At 39.4% G+C, this 15,086-nt stretch overlaps 1 protein-coding gene across 1 annotated transcript in view; it reads left to right on the top strand.

Annotated features, from left to right (window-relative positions):
- NME7 (NME/NM23 family member 7) overlaps nt 1-14,092 on the top strand; it is a 252,120-nt gene extending 238,028 nt beyond the window's left edge. The window contains exons 13-14 of the mRNA XM_006887453.1: nt 13,176-13,359; nt 14,060-14,092. Coding sequence (XP_006887515.1) covers nt 13,176-13,359; nt 14,060-14,092 — 217 coding nt within the window. The remainder of the gene's footprint in view (nt 1-13,175; nt 13,360-14,059) is intronic.
- The last annotated feature ends 994 nt before the right edge of the window (nt 14,093-15,086 follow it).

The following is a 15,086-nucleotide window of genomic DNA, read 5'->3' as shown; positions in this document are numbered from 1 at the left end:
TTCTTGGTCCTCTAATTTAGTGTAGAGCCCAGAGGACAGCAAATATCATGTCTATCTAATATCAGACCTTCTTAGAGAAGAAGGAGCCTTTTTTTTTCTATGTTGAACTTGAATCCAAGATTACTCACTTGATTAAACTTTTTTAATGTTCCTTGGATATTTTCCCTCTGTATTCGTAGTCTGGCCTTGAGTCCTGTATTTTAAAGGTAACCTAACTTGATTCTTCTCTATGGGCTAAATGCACACTGGTATCAGTGTGACTAATCCTTTAAGAATTCAAGACCATAAACTAGGCTTGGACTTTGAAAGAGTCTGATAACTGGACTTTTGTCTCTGATCACTGATAATGCTTTTAATTTGGAATTGGAGCAATTCTGGTAATAAGTAGAACCTGAGCAGACAGAGTATATCATTGTTCAAAAATAAATAGGGTTCAAATTATATTTTGCCCGTACAAATACAGAACTTAAGACTTTGGCATTTGTTAATACTGTACTTTAGAGCAGAGGTTCCTATATTTCTGAGTTCCAACTGTATCTACTGTTTTACCAATTTTTAATAGTAAATTGTGTTTATTAATTTTCTGTAACGTACTCAGTGTGATATTTTCTCTAAATCTATTACCTGTGCAGAGCAAGAAAACATTGCATGGTTCAGAATTAGGAAGGGCGTACGCCAGGCATGTATCCTGTCTCCATACATTTTTAGCCTGTATGCAGAACAGATTATCTGGAAACTGGGCTCTATGAGGAGAAATGTGGGGTCAGGATTGGTGGAAGATCTATCAACAATCTGCATTATGCAGATAACACAATCCTGCTTGCTGAAACTGAGGAGGACCTGAAGCACTCGCTGCAGAGGGTCAAGGACTTCAGCCTTCAGTATGGACTGAGGCTCAATGTCAAGAAGACAAAGATTCTCACCACTGGACCAGTTGGCAGCATCAGGATGGATGGTGAAGAGATTGAGATTGTTCACAGCTTTAGTCTGCTTGGCTCCACAGTCAACACTCTTGGCACCAGCAGCCAGGAAATTAAAAGATGTATTGCGATGGGAAAATCTACTGTTAGGGACCTCTCCAAAGTACTGAAGAGCAATGGTGTCTCTCTGGAGACTAAGATGCGTCTGATACAAGCCATGGTCTTTGCTATCACTTGTTATGCATCAAGGGAGTTGGACAATGACCAAGGAGGATAGAAGGAGAATTGATGCCTTTGAGCTGTGGTGCTGGAGAAGAGTAATGAGGGTACCATGGACTGCTAGGAAAACAAACAGATTCATCCTGGGGAGGATTAAACCGGGCAGTTCTTTGGAGGCAAGAATTCTGAGGCTTCGTCTAACACACTTTGGACATGTTGTAAGAAGGGACTGCTCCTTGGAGAGGGACATCATGCTTGGTAGGGTGGAGGGACAGTGCAGGAGGGGAAGGCCCTTTATGAAGTGGATTGATTCAGTGACTGGGGTAATCGGGATGGGAGTGTCAGAGACAGTGCGATTGGCACAGGACAGAGCAGAGTTTAGGGCTGTTGTACATAGGGTCGCTATGAGTCGTAAGTGACTCGATGGCACATAACAGCATAACAACGCATAGCCATTTTACTGCCTTAAAGGATTTATCTATTATTTATTTATTATTACTTCTCTTCAACTGAATGTACTAAAATAAATAAAATAAAAATTATTAAACCCCAATTAGATATATTGGTTGTTAGTGGTTCTGAGCCCAAGAGTAGAAAAATTAAAATTTAAAGAGCAATTAACCACGTTTAAAGACAAGCCATATTGAAACTTTCACTTCTCAAACAGGTTAAATTGAAAAAGAATTTTCTCTCTGTTAAAGAATTTTTCCAATTTTTTCATATATTTTTCCTACAGCCCTTTGTATACATTATGTTTCATGCCTGTAGATTGTGTTTTATACACTCTTTCATTTACATTGTGTTTTGTTCATGTACATTGTATAGTATACATCCATATACATTGTATTATATATAATTAATTACTGTTAAGCTATACATAGTATCACCTTTCAGAAAAATGCTTGTCTGTCAGATATTGTTCTAAAGCTGAGCATCCAAATTAAGACAGTATAGAAAAAAAGGATTGACCATCCACTTCTGAAGTAACAAGCCTTTGAAAACTCTGTGTACAATAGAGCAAAACCCTTAGAGTAGATGAGCAGATAAGGCACATGAGGAACTGGGAAACCCCAGAAAGAACAATTTTAAGCAAACATGAATGACAGGAATGTGGATGAGAAACATGAATGCAGGAAATTGGACATTATTAAGAAAGAAATAGAATGCATAAATATTGACATACAGGGAGGCACTGGTGAAATGAGATGGATGAGCATGGGACATTTTGAGTCAGACAACCACATTATCTACTATTTTGGAGGTGATATGGTGAGGAAAAATGGGATTGCATTCATAGTTTAAAAGGTCATTTCTAGATCCATCCTGAAATACAGTGTTGTGAGTGAAAGGATAATTGTTGTTGCTGTGTACCATAAAGTAATAACTGACCCATAGCTGACCCTCTGGTGAGTTTTCAGAGGGAGTAATCGCACAGTAGGAGATTGCCCATCCTTCTCCCACCGGAGCAGCTGGTGACCTCGAACCACATGCCTTCGGGATTGTAGCACAGCTTCTTGCCACTAGGCCACCAGAGCTTCATGCATACAACGAAGTCTGGGTCATACCCCTGTCAGTTATATGTGCTAACAACTAGCGCCAAAGAGGAGGAAACAGCTGATTTCTACTAACTTTTGCAGCGAGAAATTGAAAGAAGGTGCAACCAATACTCATTAATAATAATGGGTGACTGGAACGTTAAAAGTTAGGAACAGGGAAGAAGGATCACTGGTCAGAAAGCATAGACTTGATGACAGAAATGAGACTGGAGATAGAATGATAGAATTTTGTACAGTCAATGATTTATTCATTTCAGAGAACTTTTATAATAAACATAAACAGCAACTGTACACATGGACCTCACCTGATGGTAAACACAGAAATCAGACTGAATACATCTGTGAAAAGAATCACAGAAGAAGCTCAATAACAGTTGTGAAAACTAGGCTAGGTGCTGATTGTTGAACAGACCATCAACTATACATATGCAAGCTCAAACTAAAGCTAAAGAAAATTAAATCAAATCCACAAAAACCAAAATTTGACCTGGAGTCTATCCCACATGAATTTAAATATCACCTCAGGAACAGGTTTGAGGCTTTGAACTCTTAAGGAACCAGATGAGCTTTGGGAGGATATTAAGAATATAATTCATGAAGAAAGCAAGAGGTTATTGCAAAGACAGAGGAGGAAGAAAAGACCAAGATGATGTCAGAAGACACTCTAAATAAAGCATTAGAGCGCCGAGAAGCCAAAGCAAAGGGAAGGAATCAGAAAGTTAAGGAAAGGAACAGAAGATTTTAAAGAGCAGCTCGGGAAGACAAAGTATCATAATGAAATGTGGAAAGAGCTCAAGTTGAAAAACCAAAAGAGCTGAACTCGCTCAACATTTCTTAAACTGAAAGGACTAAAAACCAAATTGAAGCCTCAAGTTAAGCAATACTTAAGGATGCTATGGACAGAATATTGAATGATCCAGGACACATCAAAAGAAAATGGAAGGAGTATACAGAGTCATTGCATCAAAAAGCATTGACAGATATGGAAGAATTTCAAGAAACAACATATGATCAAGAGGCAGTGGTGATGAAGGAGGAAGTTCAGGCTTCTCTGAAGGACTTGGCAAAAAGTAAAGCCCCAGAAGTTGATGGAATACCAATTCACATATTTCAGCAAATAGATGTAGCCCTGAATGTGCTCACCAAGTTGTGCCAAGAAATCTGGAGGACAACTACTTGGCCAACCGGCTGGAAGAGATCCATATTTATTCCCATTCCAAAAAAGAGGTGACCAGAGAGAGTGTGGAAATTATCAAACAATATTACTAATATCATACACTAGCAAAATCCTGCTAAAGATTATCCAGAAAAGACTTGAACAGTACATTGACAGAGAACTACCAGAAATACAAGGTGGATTTCGAAGAGGTCATGGCACTAGGAACGTTATTGCCAATGATAAATGGATCGTGGCAGAAAAGGGTGTATCAGAAGAATGTATATCTGTATTACATTGACTATGCAAAGGCGTTTGACTGTGTGGATCACAACAAATTGTGGCTCACCTTAAGGAAAATGGGAATCACAGAACACTTTGTAGTGCTTATACAAAACCTAGACTTGGATCAAAAAGCAGTCCTCAGAAAAGAGTAAAAAAAAAAAAACTGCATGATTCAAAATCAGGAAAGGAGTGTGTCAGGGATACATCCTGCCCCTATACCTTTTCAATCTGTATGCAGAACAGTTCATTTGGGAAGCAGGGCTTTAGGAGGAGAGGGGTGGCATCAAGACTGGAAGAAGACTCATTAACCATCTACGAAATGCAGATGACACAACTTTGTTTGCTGAAACTGTAGAAGACCTGAAGTGCTTGCTGCAAAAAGTCAAGGATTTTTCAATATGGATTGAAGCTCAACATCAAGAAGACAAAGATTCTCACCACTGGGCCAATTGGAAGCACCATGATAGATGGAAAAGAGATTGAGGTTGTTAGCAATTACAGCTTGCTAGGATCCAGAATCAACACTCTTTAACACCAGCAGTCAGGAAATCAAAAGATAAATTGCACTGGGAAAATCTGCTGTCATGGACCTCTCCAGAGTACTGAAGAGCAATGATGTCAGTCTAAATACAAAGGTGTGCCTCATCCAGGCCATGGTCTTCTCAATTACTTGTTATGCTTCAGAGAGCTATTCAGTGACTAAGGATGACGGAATATAATAGATGCCTTCAAGTTGTAGTGCTGGAGAAGAGTATTGAGCATACCATGAACTGCCAAGAGAACAAATGGGTCTATCCTGGAGAGAGTGAAGCCAGGTTGCTCCTTGAAGGCAAGGATTTTGAAGCTCCATCTCACATACTTTGGCCATGTGGCCAGCAGGAACTAGTCCCTGGAGAAGGACATCATGCTTAAAAGAGTAGAGGGACAGCACAGGAGAGAAAGACCATGAATAAGATGGACTGACAGAGTAACTGGGGTAGTGGGGGAGGTATTGCTGAGACAGTGTGACACAGGATAGAGCAGAATTGAGAGCTATTGTAACAGGGCTGCTACGAGTCGCAGGTGACTTAATGGTACATAACAACAACATGCTTTAATGCCTGTTACCTTTCATATCATTGTGGAGTCTTTCCTATTCCTTCATCCCCTCATCCTCCCACTAACTCCTGCTATCCTAGTGATTTCCCTCCTGCCTGCCTTTTCCACCTCCTTCTCCCTTTCCCTTCCCCTTCTGAACATTTATACAAGACTTTTTCAGTTATCCTCTATTTTTACAATAATAGTCTTATGTAGTATTTGTCCTTTTGGGACTGAGTTAGTTCACTCAGCATAATACTCTCTGGACTTTCTCATGTTATATAGTATTTTACAAAATAATTGTTCCTTAGTGCTATAAATTCCATTGCATGAATGTACCATAATTTATCAGTCCATTTGTTGATGAGCATTTGGGATGTTTTCATGTTCTTCTATTGTGAATGAGGCTGTGCACATAAGTGCACATAATTCCATTTGTGTCTCAATTAGATTTCCTTGGGTTCTATTCCTAGAAGAGCTGAGCTGAGTCATATGGCATTCTATGTTAAGCTTTTTGGGGAATGACCAAACTGCCTTCCAGAGTCGTCGTATGATTTTACAGTCATCAGTGCATGAGAGTTCCAGTATCTCTAACTCCTTTCCAACATTTATTGCTTGCTGCCCTGTTAAACTTTGCTACTGCTACTAGGATGAGATGCATACATAGCAAGTGACTGAAAAGACTGTGGTCTGAATCAGGCACATCTTAGCCTCAAATTGGCATCACTGCTCCTCAATAATTTGGAATATTTTTGTTGTGAGCTGGACATTGACGAAGGATGACAGAAGAATTGATGCCTTTGAATTGTGATGTTGAAGAAACATGCTAAAGATCCCTTCAACTGCCAAAAGAACAAATAAGTGTGTTTGGTACAGCCAGAGCGCTCCTTGGAGGTAAAGATGATGAAGCTTCATCTCACGTACTTTGGGCATATTGCTAGGACAGGTTATTCCTTGGAATGGGACATCATGCTTGGGAAGTGGGAAGGAGGAATGGTGAAGAAGACCCTCAGCCGGGTGGATTGACACAATGACTAAACCAATGGTTTCGAGAGTGTCAGAGATTGTGAGGATGGTACAGTATAGTATAGGGTTCAGATCAGTTGTTCATAGGGTCGTGATGAGTCATACTTGACATGATGGCATCTCACAGCAACAACAACTGGAGTGAGATGGAATCTTTTTGCTATTTTTTTTTTTTTTGCATCTTTCTGATTGTCAGTGATTTTGAACATTTCTATGTCTCTGCTGGCCATCCAGATGCCTTCATTGGTGAAGTCTTTTCATGTCTTTTACCCATTTTGTTACTGGGTTGCTCATCTTTATCTTGTGGTGGCCTTATAGTAGTTTGTAAACTTTCACTATGAGACTCTTGTCTAAAACATCATTTCCAAGTATTTTTTCCCACTCTGTAGGCTTTCCTTTCACTCTTGGAAAAAAAGGTTTTATGGATACAAAACCTTGATTTTTAGGTCACGTTTGTTGATTTCATCCTCTTCCTGGTTGTTCATTTCTGGCTATATTTGCAAGCCAGGTCTACTTATGCCATAGACTAGAGCTTCTAATTTGGTCCCTTTTTGTCTCTTATGATCCTTATAGTTTTGGGATTTATCCCTGGGTCTCTGATTCACCTTGAGTTGATTTTTGTGTATGCTATGAGAGGCGGATACTGTTGGTTTTCAGCAGGTAGATGCTCAGTTTTGCCAGCACCATTTGTTGGGGAGGTTGTCATTCCCCAATTTGATAAGTTTTGTTTCTTTGTCAAATACTGTAAAAGTAGAAGGATAGCCAATAAAACATATATGGGAACTCAAAGGGGTGAGGGTGGGAGTGAAAGGGTGAATATGGGTAGGGGTGAAACCACAGTGTTGCACAGTATGGTGAGTGGAGGGAGAGGATGAAGGACATTGGAAGGATTTGGAAGAAAAGGTCCAATGATGATTAAATTTATAAAATGTAACACATGAGAATTATTGTATGAAATACAGTATGAATAAAGAATAGTGTGAAATACGATCATAGAAACTTTGTAAGCAAACCAATATAAAATTAAGGAAAAAAAACACCCACCACTAATTGAGCATAGATGTTGTTGTTGTTATGTGTCATCAAGTTGCTTGCAACTCTCAGCAACCCTATGTACAACAGCTCTGAACCCTGCTCTATCCTGTGCCAACCTTATTGTCTCTGACACACCTACCCCCATTACCCCACTGAATCAATTCCTCTTATCAAAGGTCTTCCTCTCCTGTGCTGTCCCGTTTCTTTCCAAACATGATGTCCCCTCTCCGAGGACTGGTCTTTCCTTGCAACATGCCCAAAGTATGTCAGATGAAGCCTCAGAATCCTTGCCTCCAAGGAACAGCCTCATTTCACCCTCTCCAGGATGAACCTATTTGTTCTCCTGGCAGTCCACGGTATGTATATTCAGTACTCTTCTCCACCACCACCTCACAGGCATCAATTCTCTTTTTATCATCTCTAGTCATTGCAGTTCAGTTTGGGAGGTTGTCTGGAGCAGCTGGATTCTACAAAGGTTTGTTTTCTGGTTCTGGTGAGGCTGGAAGGGAGGGCGGGGGGGGGCAATATTTACTCGCCATTGGGTGTGAGCCAATTGGATTTGACTTCCTATATAAAAAGGTATCTACAACTCGACAGCACTTAACAACAGCATCAAAATAGAGTTCTGTTGGGCTAGTGGATAAAAAGTTACGCTATCAGGCCAAAAGTGGGTGATTTTAATCTGTGACACTCAGGCCTGGTTTCTTTATGTTGTGCTTCAATTCATATTTAAAGCTGCAGTTCTTGACCTTCCTCAGTTTCAGCAAGTAGGGTTGCATCATCTGCTTTAATGCAGGTTGCTGATGAGTCTTCCCCCAATCCTGATGCCACATTGATTTCTGGGTTCCCAGTTCTATTCCATTGGTCTACACATCTGCCATTGTACCAATACAATTGTTTAATAGGTTTTGAGATCAAGGAGTATACCTCTCACCTCATTTTCATTTTTCAGAAGAGCTTTGAATTCTCTTCCCTTTCCAAATAAACTTTTTTTCAGTTGCCTCATAGTAGTTTCTCATAGTAGTGTTTTGTAGTTTTCCTATAAAGGTTTTTTTGTGTCTCTAGGTAGGTTTATTCCCAACTGTTTCATCTTGTGATTGACTATTGTTAATCTTACTGCTTTCTTAGTTTCTTTTTCCATGCTTTTTGTTGTTGTTGTTGCTGTAGTGAAGTCCCACAGATTTTTCTTATCTTGCCATTCTACTAAACAGGTCTGCTATGTCTAACAGGACTGGGGTTTTGGGGTTTTTGTTTGTTTGGGTTTTATCTTTGGATTTTCTGTATATACCATGAAACCATCTGCACACAGCAACAGTTTTATGCCCTTTTTGCCAATTTGGCCATCTCTTCTTTTTTTTAACTTACTGCCCTACCATGTTATTTCCAACACAGTATTGAATAGGAGTGGTGATAGTGGGCAACTTTGCTTGATCCATGTTTGTCAGAAAGGAATTTAGTCTTTCTCCATCAAGACTGATTTTGGCCCTTGGTTTTGTGTACATACTTTTCACTGTGTCATGAAAATTCCCTTCTATTCCTATTAAGTATTTTAATCGTGAAGGATTGTTGGCTTTTTTTAAAAAGGTCTTTTCTACATCAATTCATAGGGCCCTGTGGTTCTTGTTCTTCAATTAATTAATGTGAAAAATTGTTAACTTTTTAATATTTTAAACCATCTGTGCATTATCTGTTATGAATCGCACTTGGTCATGAATTATTTTACACACACACACACACACACAATTTTTGGATTCTCTTGGTCAGGATAAGAATTTTTGCATTTATGTTCATGAGAGATATTGGCCTATAGCCTGGTTTTGGTGTTGAGGTAATGTTTATTTCATAGAATGACTGTGGGAGTGTTCCTTCTTTTTATATTTTTTAAAATCATTTAAGTAGAATTGGTGATAATTCATCTTTTAATGTTTGGTAGGATTCTCCTGTGATGCTCTCTGGGTTCAAGTGTCTTACTTTCTTACTTTTGTCTGTGTCATTTTTGGTAGGATGTGAGTTTATAGAAATTTGATCATTTTCTTTAGGTTTTCAAATTTATTGGAGTATAGCCTTCTATAATATTGTTACTATTGTTTTTATGTCAGCTTGTTTTGTTTTGATCTTGCCTTTCATTTATTTGAATTATTTTTTTTTCTAACTTTACCAGTGGTCTATTTTTATTGACCCTTTCTTTTGTTGATGGTTTCAGTTATTTTTCTCTCCTGTTGATTTCAGCCCTTGTCCTTTATTCTAGAGAAAATGGATTAGCTTGTTGTAATTTTTCTACTTGCTGGAGGTGTAGCTTATTTTGCACCTTCCTTTTTTTTTATTTTTTCATTTATATACCTATTACTGTGAATTACCACCTGAGGACTGCTGTAGCTGTTTAAATTAACTTTTTATTCTCTAGTCTAGTAGTGCACAAGCAGAGTGTTACTTACCTTCCATGTGGGTAGGGTATTTATCATTCATCCTCTTGTTACTCACTTTAGGTCTATGGTCTTTGAAGATACTTTGTATTTATTTAAATGTTTGTTGTATTTTGTTTTGAGGTTTTTGTTTTAGTTGTTGGTTTGGTTTTTTTGGGTGGGTGGGTTTTTTTGTTTTTTTTTTGTTTTTTTTTTAATTTTGAGGCTTTCTTTGTGTCCTAATACATGATCATTTCTGGAGAATGTACCATGTGTACTTGAGAAGAAAGTAAATTGAGTTTCAGCTAGGTGAAGTACCCTGAAAATTAGGTCTAGCTGAATAGTTCTTCAGCATCTTTTTCTGTTTCTTTTGAGATGACCTGTCCTTCGTTGAGAGTGGTGTGTCAGAGGCACCTATTACTGTTGTGGTACTAGTTCTTTCTTCAAATCTGTTAATCATAACTTTAGGTATTCTATACAAAGTTCTGTCTTCTTGATCTTTTGTGCCTTTACTCATTTTCATTGTGAAGTCTATTTTATCACTCCTGCTTTTATAGATCCATTTGTTGTTGTTGTTATGTGCTATCAAGTCGTTTGCAACTCATAGCGACCCTATGTACAACAGCCCTAAACCCTGCTCTATCCTGTGCCAACCTCATTGCCTCTGACACTCCCATCCCGATTACCCCAGTCACTGAATCAATCCATCTCATAGAGGGTTTTCCCCTTCTGCGCTGTCCCTCTACTCTACCCACCATGATGTCCCTTTCTAAAGACCTGTCTCTCCTTACAACATGTCCAAAGTATGTCAGATGAAGCCCAAGAATCCTTGCCTCCAAGGAGCAGCCTGGTTTAACCCTCTCTATGATGAATCTGTTTGTTTTCTTGGCAGTCTATGGTACATTCAATACTCTTCTCAAAGGCGCCAGTTCTCCTTCTATCCTCTCTAGTCATTGTCCAACTCTCTGATGCATAACAAGTGATTGCAAAAACCATGGCCTGTATCAGGCGCACCTTAGTCTCCAGAGAGACACTGCTGCTCTTGAGTACTTTAGAGAGGTCCCTAACCACAGACTTTCCAATCACAATACGTTTTTTGATTTCCTGGCTACTGGTGCCAAGAGTGTTGACCGTGGAGCCGAGCAAACTGAAGCTGTGAACAATCTCAATCTCTTCGCCATCCATATTGAAGTCCATATTGAAGGCTGCAGTCCTTGACCCTCTGCAGTAAGTGCATGAGGTCCTCCTCAGTTTCAGCGAGCAGGGTTGTGTCGTCTGCATAATGCAGATTGTTGATAGATCGTCCAACAATCCTAATGCCACGCTTCTCCTCATAGAGCTCAGCCTCTCGGATAATCTGCTCTGCATGCAAATTGAAAAGGTATGGAGATAGGACACATCTCTGGCGTACACCCTTCCCAATTTTGAACCATGCAGTGTTGCCCTGCTCTGTTCTGACTACTGCCTCTTGGTCCAAGTATAGGTTTTGCATTAGCACGATTAAATGTTCTGGGATTCCCATTCTTCTCAGAGTCAGCCACAGTTTGTTATGATCCACACAGTCAATCAATGAAACACAGATAGTCATTCCTCCGGTATTCTCTGCTTTCAGCTAAGATCCATCAAACATCAGCTACAATATCCCTAGTACCACGACCCCTTCTAAACCCAGCCTGGACTTCTGGCAGTTCTCTGCTGATATACTGTTCCAGTCGTTTTTGGATAATTTTCAGTAGAATCTTGCTTGCATGTAAAATCAATGATATTGTTCTGTAGTTTCCACACTCAGTTGGGTCATCCTTCTTTGGGATGGGAACAAATATAGACCTCTTCCAATCAGTTGGCCAAGTGGTTGATCTCCAGATTTCTTGGCACAACTTGGTGAGCACATAGATCCATTTACTTGGTGTGTTTTATTTCCCCACCCTTTGATTTTTTTTCTTTCTTCTTGTTTCTTATATGTATTTTATAGGCAACATATTGATGGGCTTGGGTTTTTTAATTCACTGCTACTTCTCTTAACTGGGACACAGAAGCCATTCACATTAAGTATGATTAATGACAGGCCATTTTATCCACTTTGCTGCCTCTGTGTTAAGGACTCCCCTTAGTATTTCTCATAGAGTTGGTCCTGTTTTCACAGATTCTCTTAAGTTCCTACTTTTTGCAAATGACCTAATTTCTCCTTCATATTTGATGAACAGCTATGCTAGGTACAAGATGATTGGCTAGCATTTTAGCCTCTGTAAATGCCATCCTATGTGTGAGGCAGTTCTGGCCTAGTAGCAAGAAGCTGTGCTGCAATCCCAAAGGCACATGGTTCAAGGCTACCAGCTGCTCTGCAGGAGAATGGGCAATCTCCCCAATTACCCTACTAGAAGGTCAGCTAAGGGTCAGTTCCAACTCTATGGTACACAACAACATATGCCACCCCATTGTCTTCTTGCTCACAGTTTCTACTGAGAAATCAGAACTTAATCTAATTGTTACTGTGACTAATTGTAGGTGACTATTTTTCTCACACTGCCTTTAGGGTTTTTTTTTTCCTTAACTTTGGGGATTTTTTTGTAATTTTTATTTTAATAAATTTAATGAACATTTACAGAGATTTTGGATTTCCATTCATTCATTGCTGCACTTCTCTCCCCCCCCAGTTAACTTTGATTGTGGACAATTTGACTGTGATAAATCTGAGGTCTAATCTGTTTGTAGTTCACTGAGTATTTCACATGTGGATTTCCTTTCACGATACCTGAGTTTTTTCAATTTTCTCAGTATTTCCCTCACCTCCTGTTCTGGAATTCCAATGCATGTATTTTCTATTTGATGTTATTCCTCATGGCTCTAATGTTTTCTTCATTTTCCTTCTGTCTTCTCCCTGTTTTTTGATTCAGGTAAGTTTCCATTAATGTTTTCTTCAGTGAAATGTCTTCTAGTTCACAGATTTTTATGCCCCTCCCCGCACATGTTTAAAAGTTCTGCATTTTGGTCCTGATAGTCTGGATTGCAATTTTCATGCATTTATCTTGTTTCTTCTAGTACTATGTTGATTACAACCTGTCTTGTGATGACTTCATAATTCTTATATCTTATGGTTTCAACTCTTTTTCCTGTCATTTGTGACTTCTTCCTGAGCCTTTCATGTAACTCCATGTTGATATATTTCTTCTGCCTCCCTGTTTACGGGATATTTATTGGGTAGGTGGTCTGGTCTGCTTCTTTAGGCCACTTGTTTGGGGTTTTTTTGAATCTGCCTGCTGCTTCCCTTGACATTATATCAAGTTCTTTTTCGTATGTGTGAGACAGTTCTGTAAGTTGTTATCAGGGTTATGTTTATGATACTAGTGATAGAGATGGCAGATTTTAAGTGTTGCCCTCAACTCCTCTGTGGGCCATTCTGCTTCCTGTTGCAAGATTCTTATCTGGTTATTCTTGGAGGGGCAGGGAGCTGGAGTCTCCCTTTGACTGGCTTTGGTGGGCTCTCTGCTCTTTTCTGTAGTTTAATGGGCAGGAGTGATATTCCCAGATGTAGACAAAGTCCCAGGAATTCTGCCTGGGATATTTTGCTCAGTGAAAAGGCCCAGGGAAGTGGCAAGGTCCCAGCAGTACAGCTCGCAAGTGTGGATGCCAGCAGCCAACCCATGTACCTGTCTCCCGTGACTGGCTGTCGTTGGTGCGGTCAAGTATGACTCATAGCAACCTTGCATAGCCAACCTGAACCTGAACCTATCCTGTGTCATCTTCATCTCTGAAGCCCATTGCTGAAGTCACCGTATGTCAGGTCCGTCTATCTCGTGGAGGTCTTTGTCTCCGTCTCTCCGACACCCCAGTCTCTCCAAGCATGATGTTTTTCCAGTGAATAGCTTGTGCTCAGACATGTTTTCAGAAATATGACCCCATGATTTTAATCTCCCATGTTGAAGACACTATGTCTTCTGGTCAAGTATAAGACATTATGTTAGTATACCTGGAAAAAGCTTTTCAGTTCATCTTTGTCTTCATTCACACTAAAGTTAAATTTAAAGTATGGATAAATAAGCCCAAACCATGGGCCAAAGTATAGACCTTGCTAATTTAGTGAACTCCACTTCATTTAAGCTAAACTGTTGATGTCTTTAAAAGGAAAACAAATAACGCCACTAATGAAAAACCTCAACTCAAAAAAAGGCCACTGCTATGGACTTCATTCTGACCAAAATCACATGTTTTTCTAAAGTGGGTGCAGCAGCAGCACCACAAAATAGTCCTAAAACTGAGCTTTTGTTAAAAGCTTCATTAGGACTCTGTCATGATCTACCACGATTCTTGGATGTCTCTTGGATCAGTCTGTGGATTCCATACCATGATATCCGCCTCTTATAAATTCATGTGTTTATCTTTCAGGTTCAGTATTTCTTCAAGATCTTGGATAATTAGCACTAAGGAAAACAAAGTGATGGATTGGGACTTTCAGACACGAGACAGCCACGCACATGAGGAATGTGTTCATTCTTTTATTGTCCATTGTTTTAACCTGACTGAATACAAGATCAACAAGAGCACTGTACTCCTGGCAATTATTACATATGTTAGAACATGGATTTTGCACTTTTAACAACATTTAACACCAGTCTATGGGGTACTGCATTGCTTTTTATAAAGTTCAAAATAAAGATTTATTTTCAAACAAGTGACTTTGGTTTAGTTCATACATTATACTTTTTCTTGCAGAAAAAAATAAAATTGTACAACTGCATAAATATAAAATTCTTCCACTATGAAAATGGTTAAAACATTCATGAAGACACAGCACCAGCATGTGATGCCTCCAGAGAAAACAGGAAAGTAAAAAGAAAATGTACAAAGCAAACTAATTAGCCTGACCACTAGCCAAAGTGTCAGGCTGATCCAGGTTTTACACACGGCTTCAGAGCACACTGGAGGACAAAGAAAAGATGGCAAGACAGCACTCGGTACAAAGCACAACACAACCCATCAGCTTTGTGTGTTCTTCTGTAGTGTCACTTAAAATGTAAAGGGCAGTTCCCCATGACAACCCACCCACCCCAGCCCCAGGAGAGAAAGGAAAGACATACCTAACGCCACAGGAAAAAGACTATGGAGTGTGTTAAAAATGCTCATTGATGGGCCATTATCGTTGAGAGAGCCAAACCCCCCCCCAAAAAAAGGAAATATGTTACCATGCCAGTTTTATTCCCATTGAATATTTACACCTTGGACAGCAAACCTTGCTCACATAAAGTAGAAAACAGATACAATAAAACATGGCTTGAAAAATGACCAGAGTATGCACCTATAGTACTGTACACTAAATAAAATACACAAGGTAGCAATACTTAGGGGCCAGAAACACTGCTTACTACAAGTCAGTTATGGAATCATAATTTACAGTAAAAATGGGCACGCCCAA

The sequence above is a fragment of the Elephantulus edwardii genome, unplaced genomic scaffold, assembly GCF_000299155.1.
Source record: "Elephantulus edwardii isolate Elephantulus edwardi_28Jun2011 unplaced genomic scaffold, EleEdw1.0 scaffold00057, whole genome shotgun sequence".
NCBI lineage: Eukaryota > Metazoa > Chordata > Mammalia > Macroscelidea > Macroscelididae > Elephantulus > Elephantulus edwardii.
Note: the sequence above shows the minus strand (reverse complement) of the source record. Positions and strands in the feature narration are given on the sequence as shown.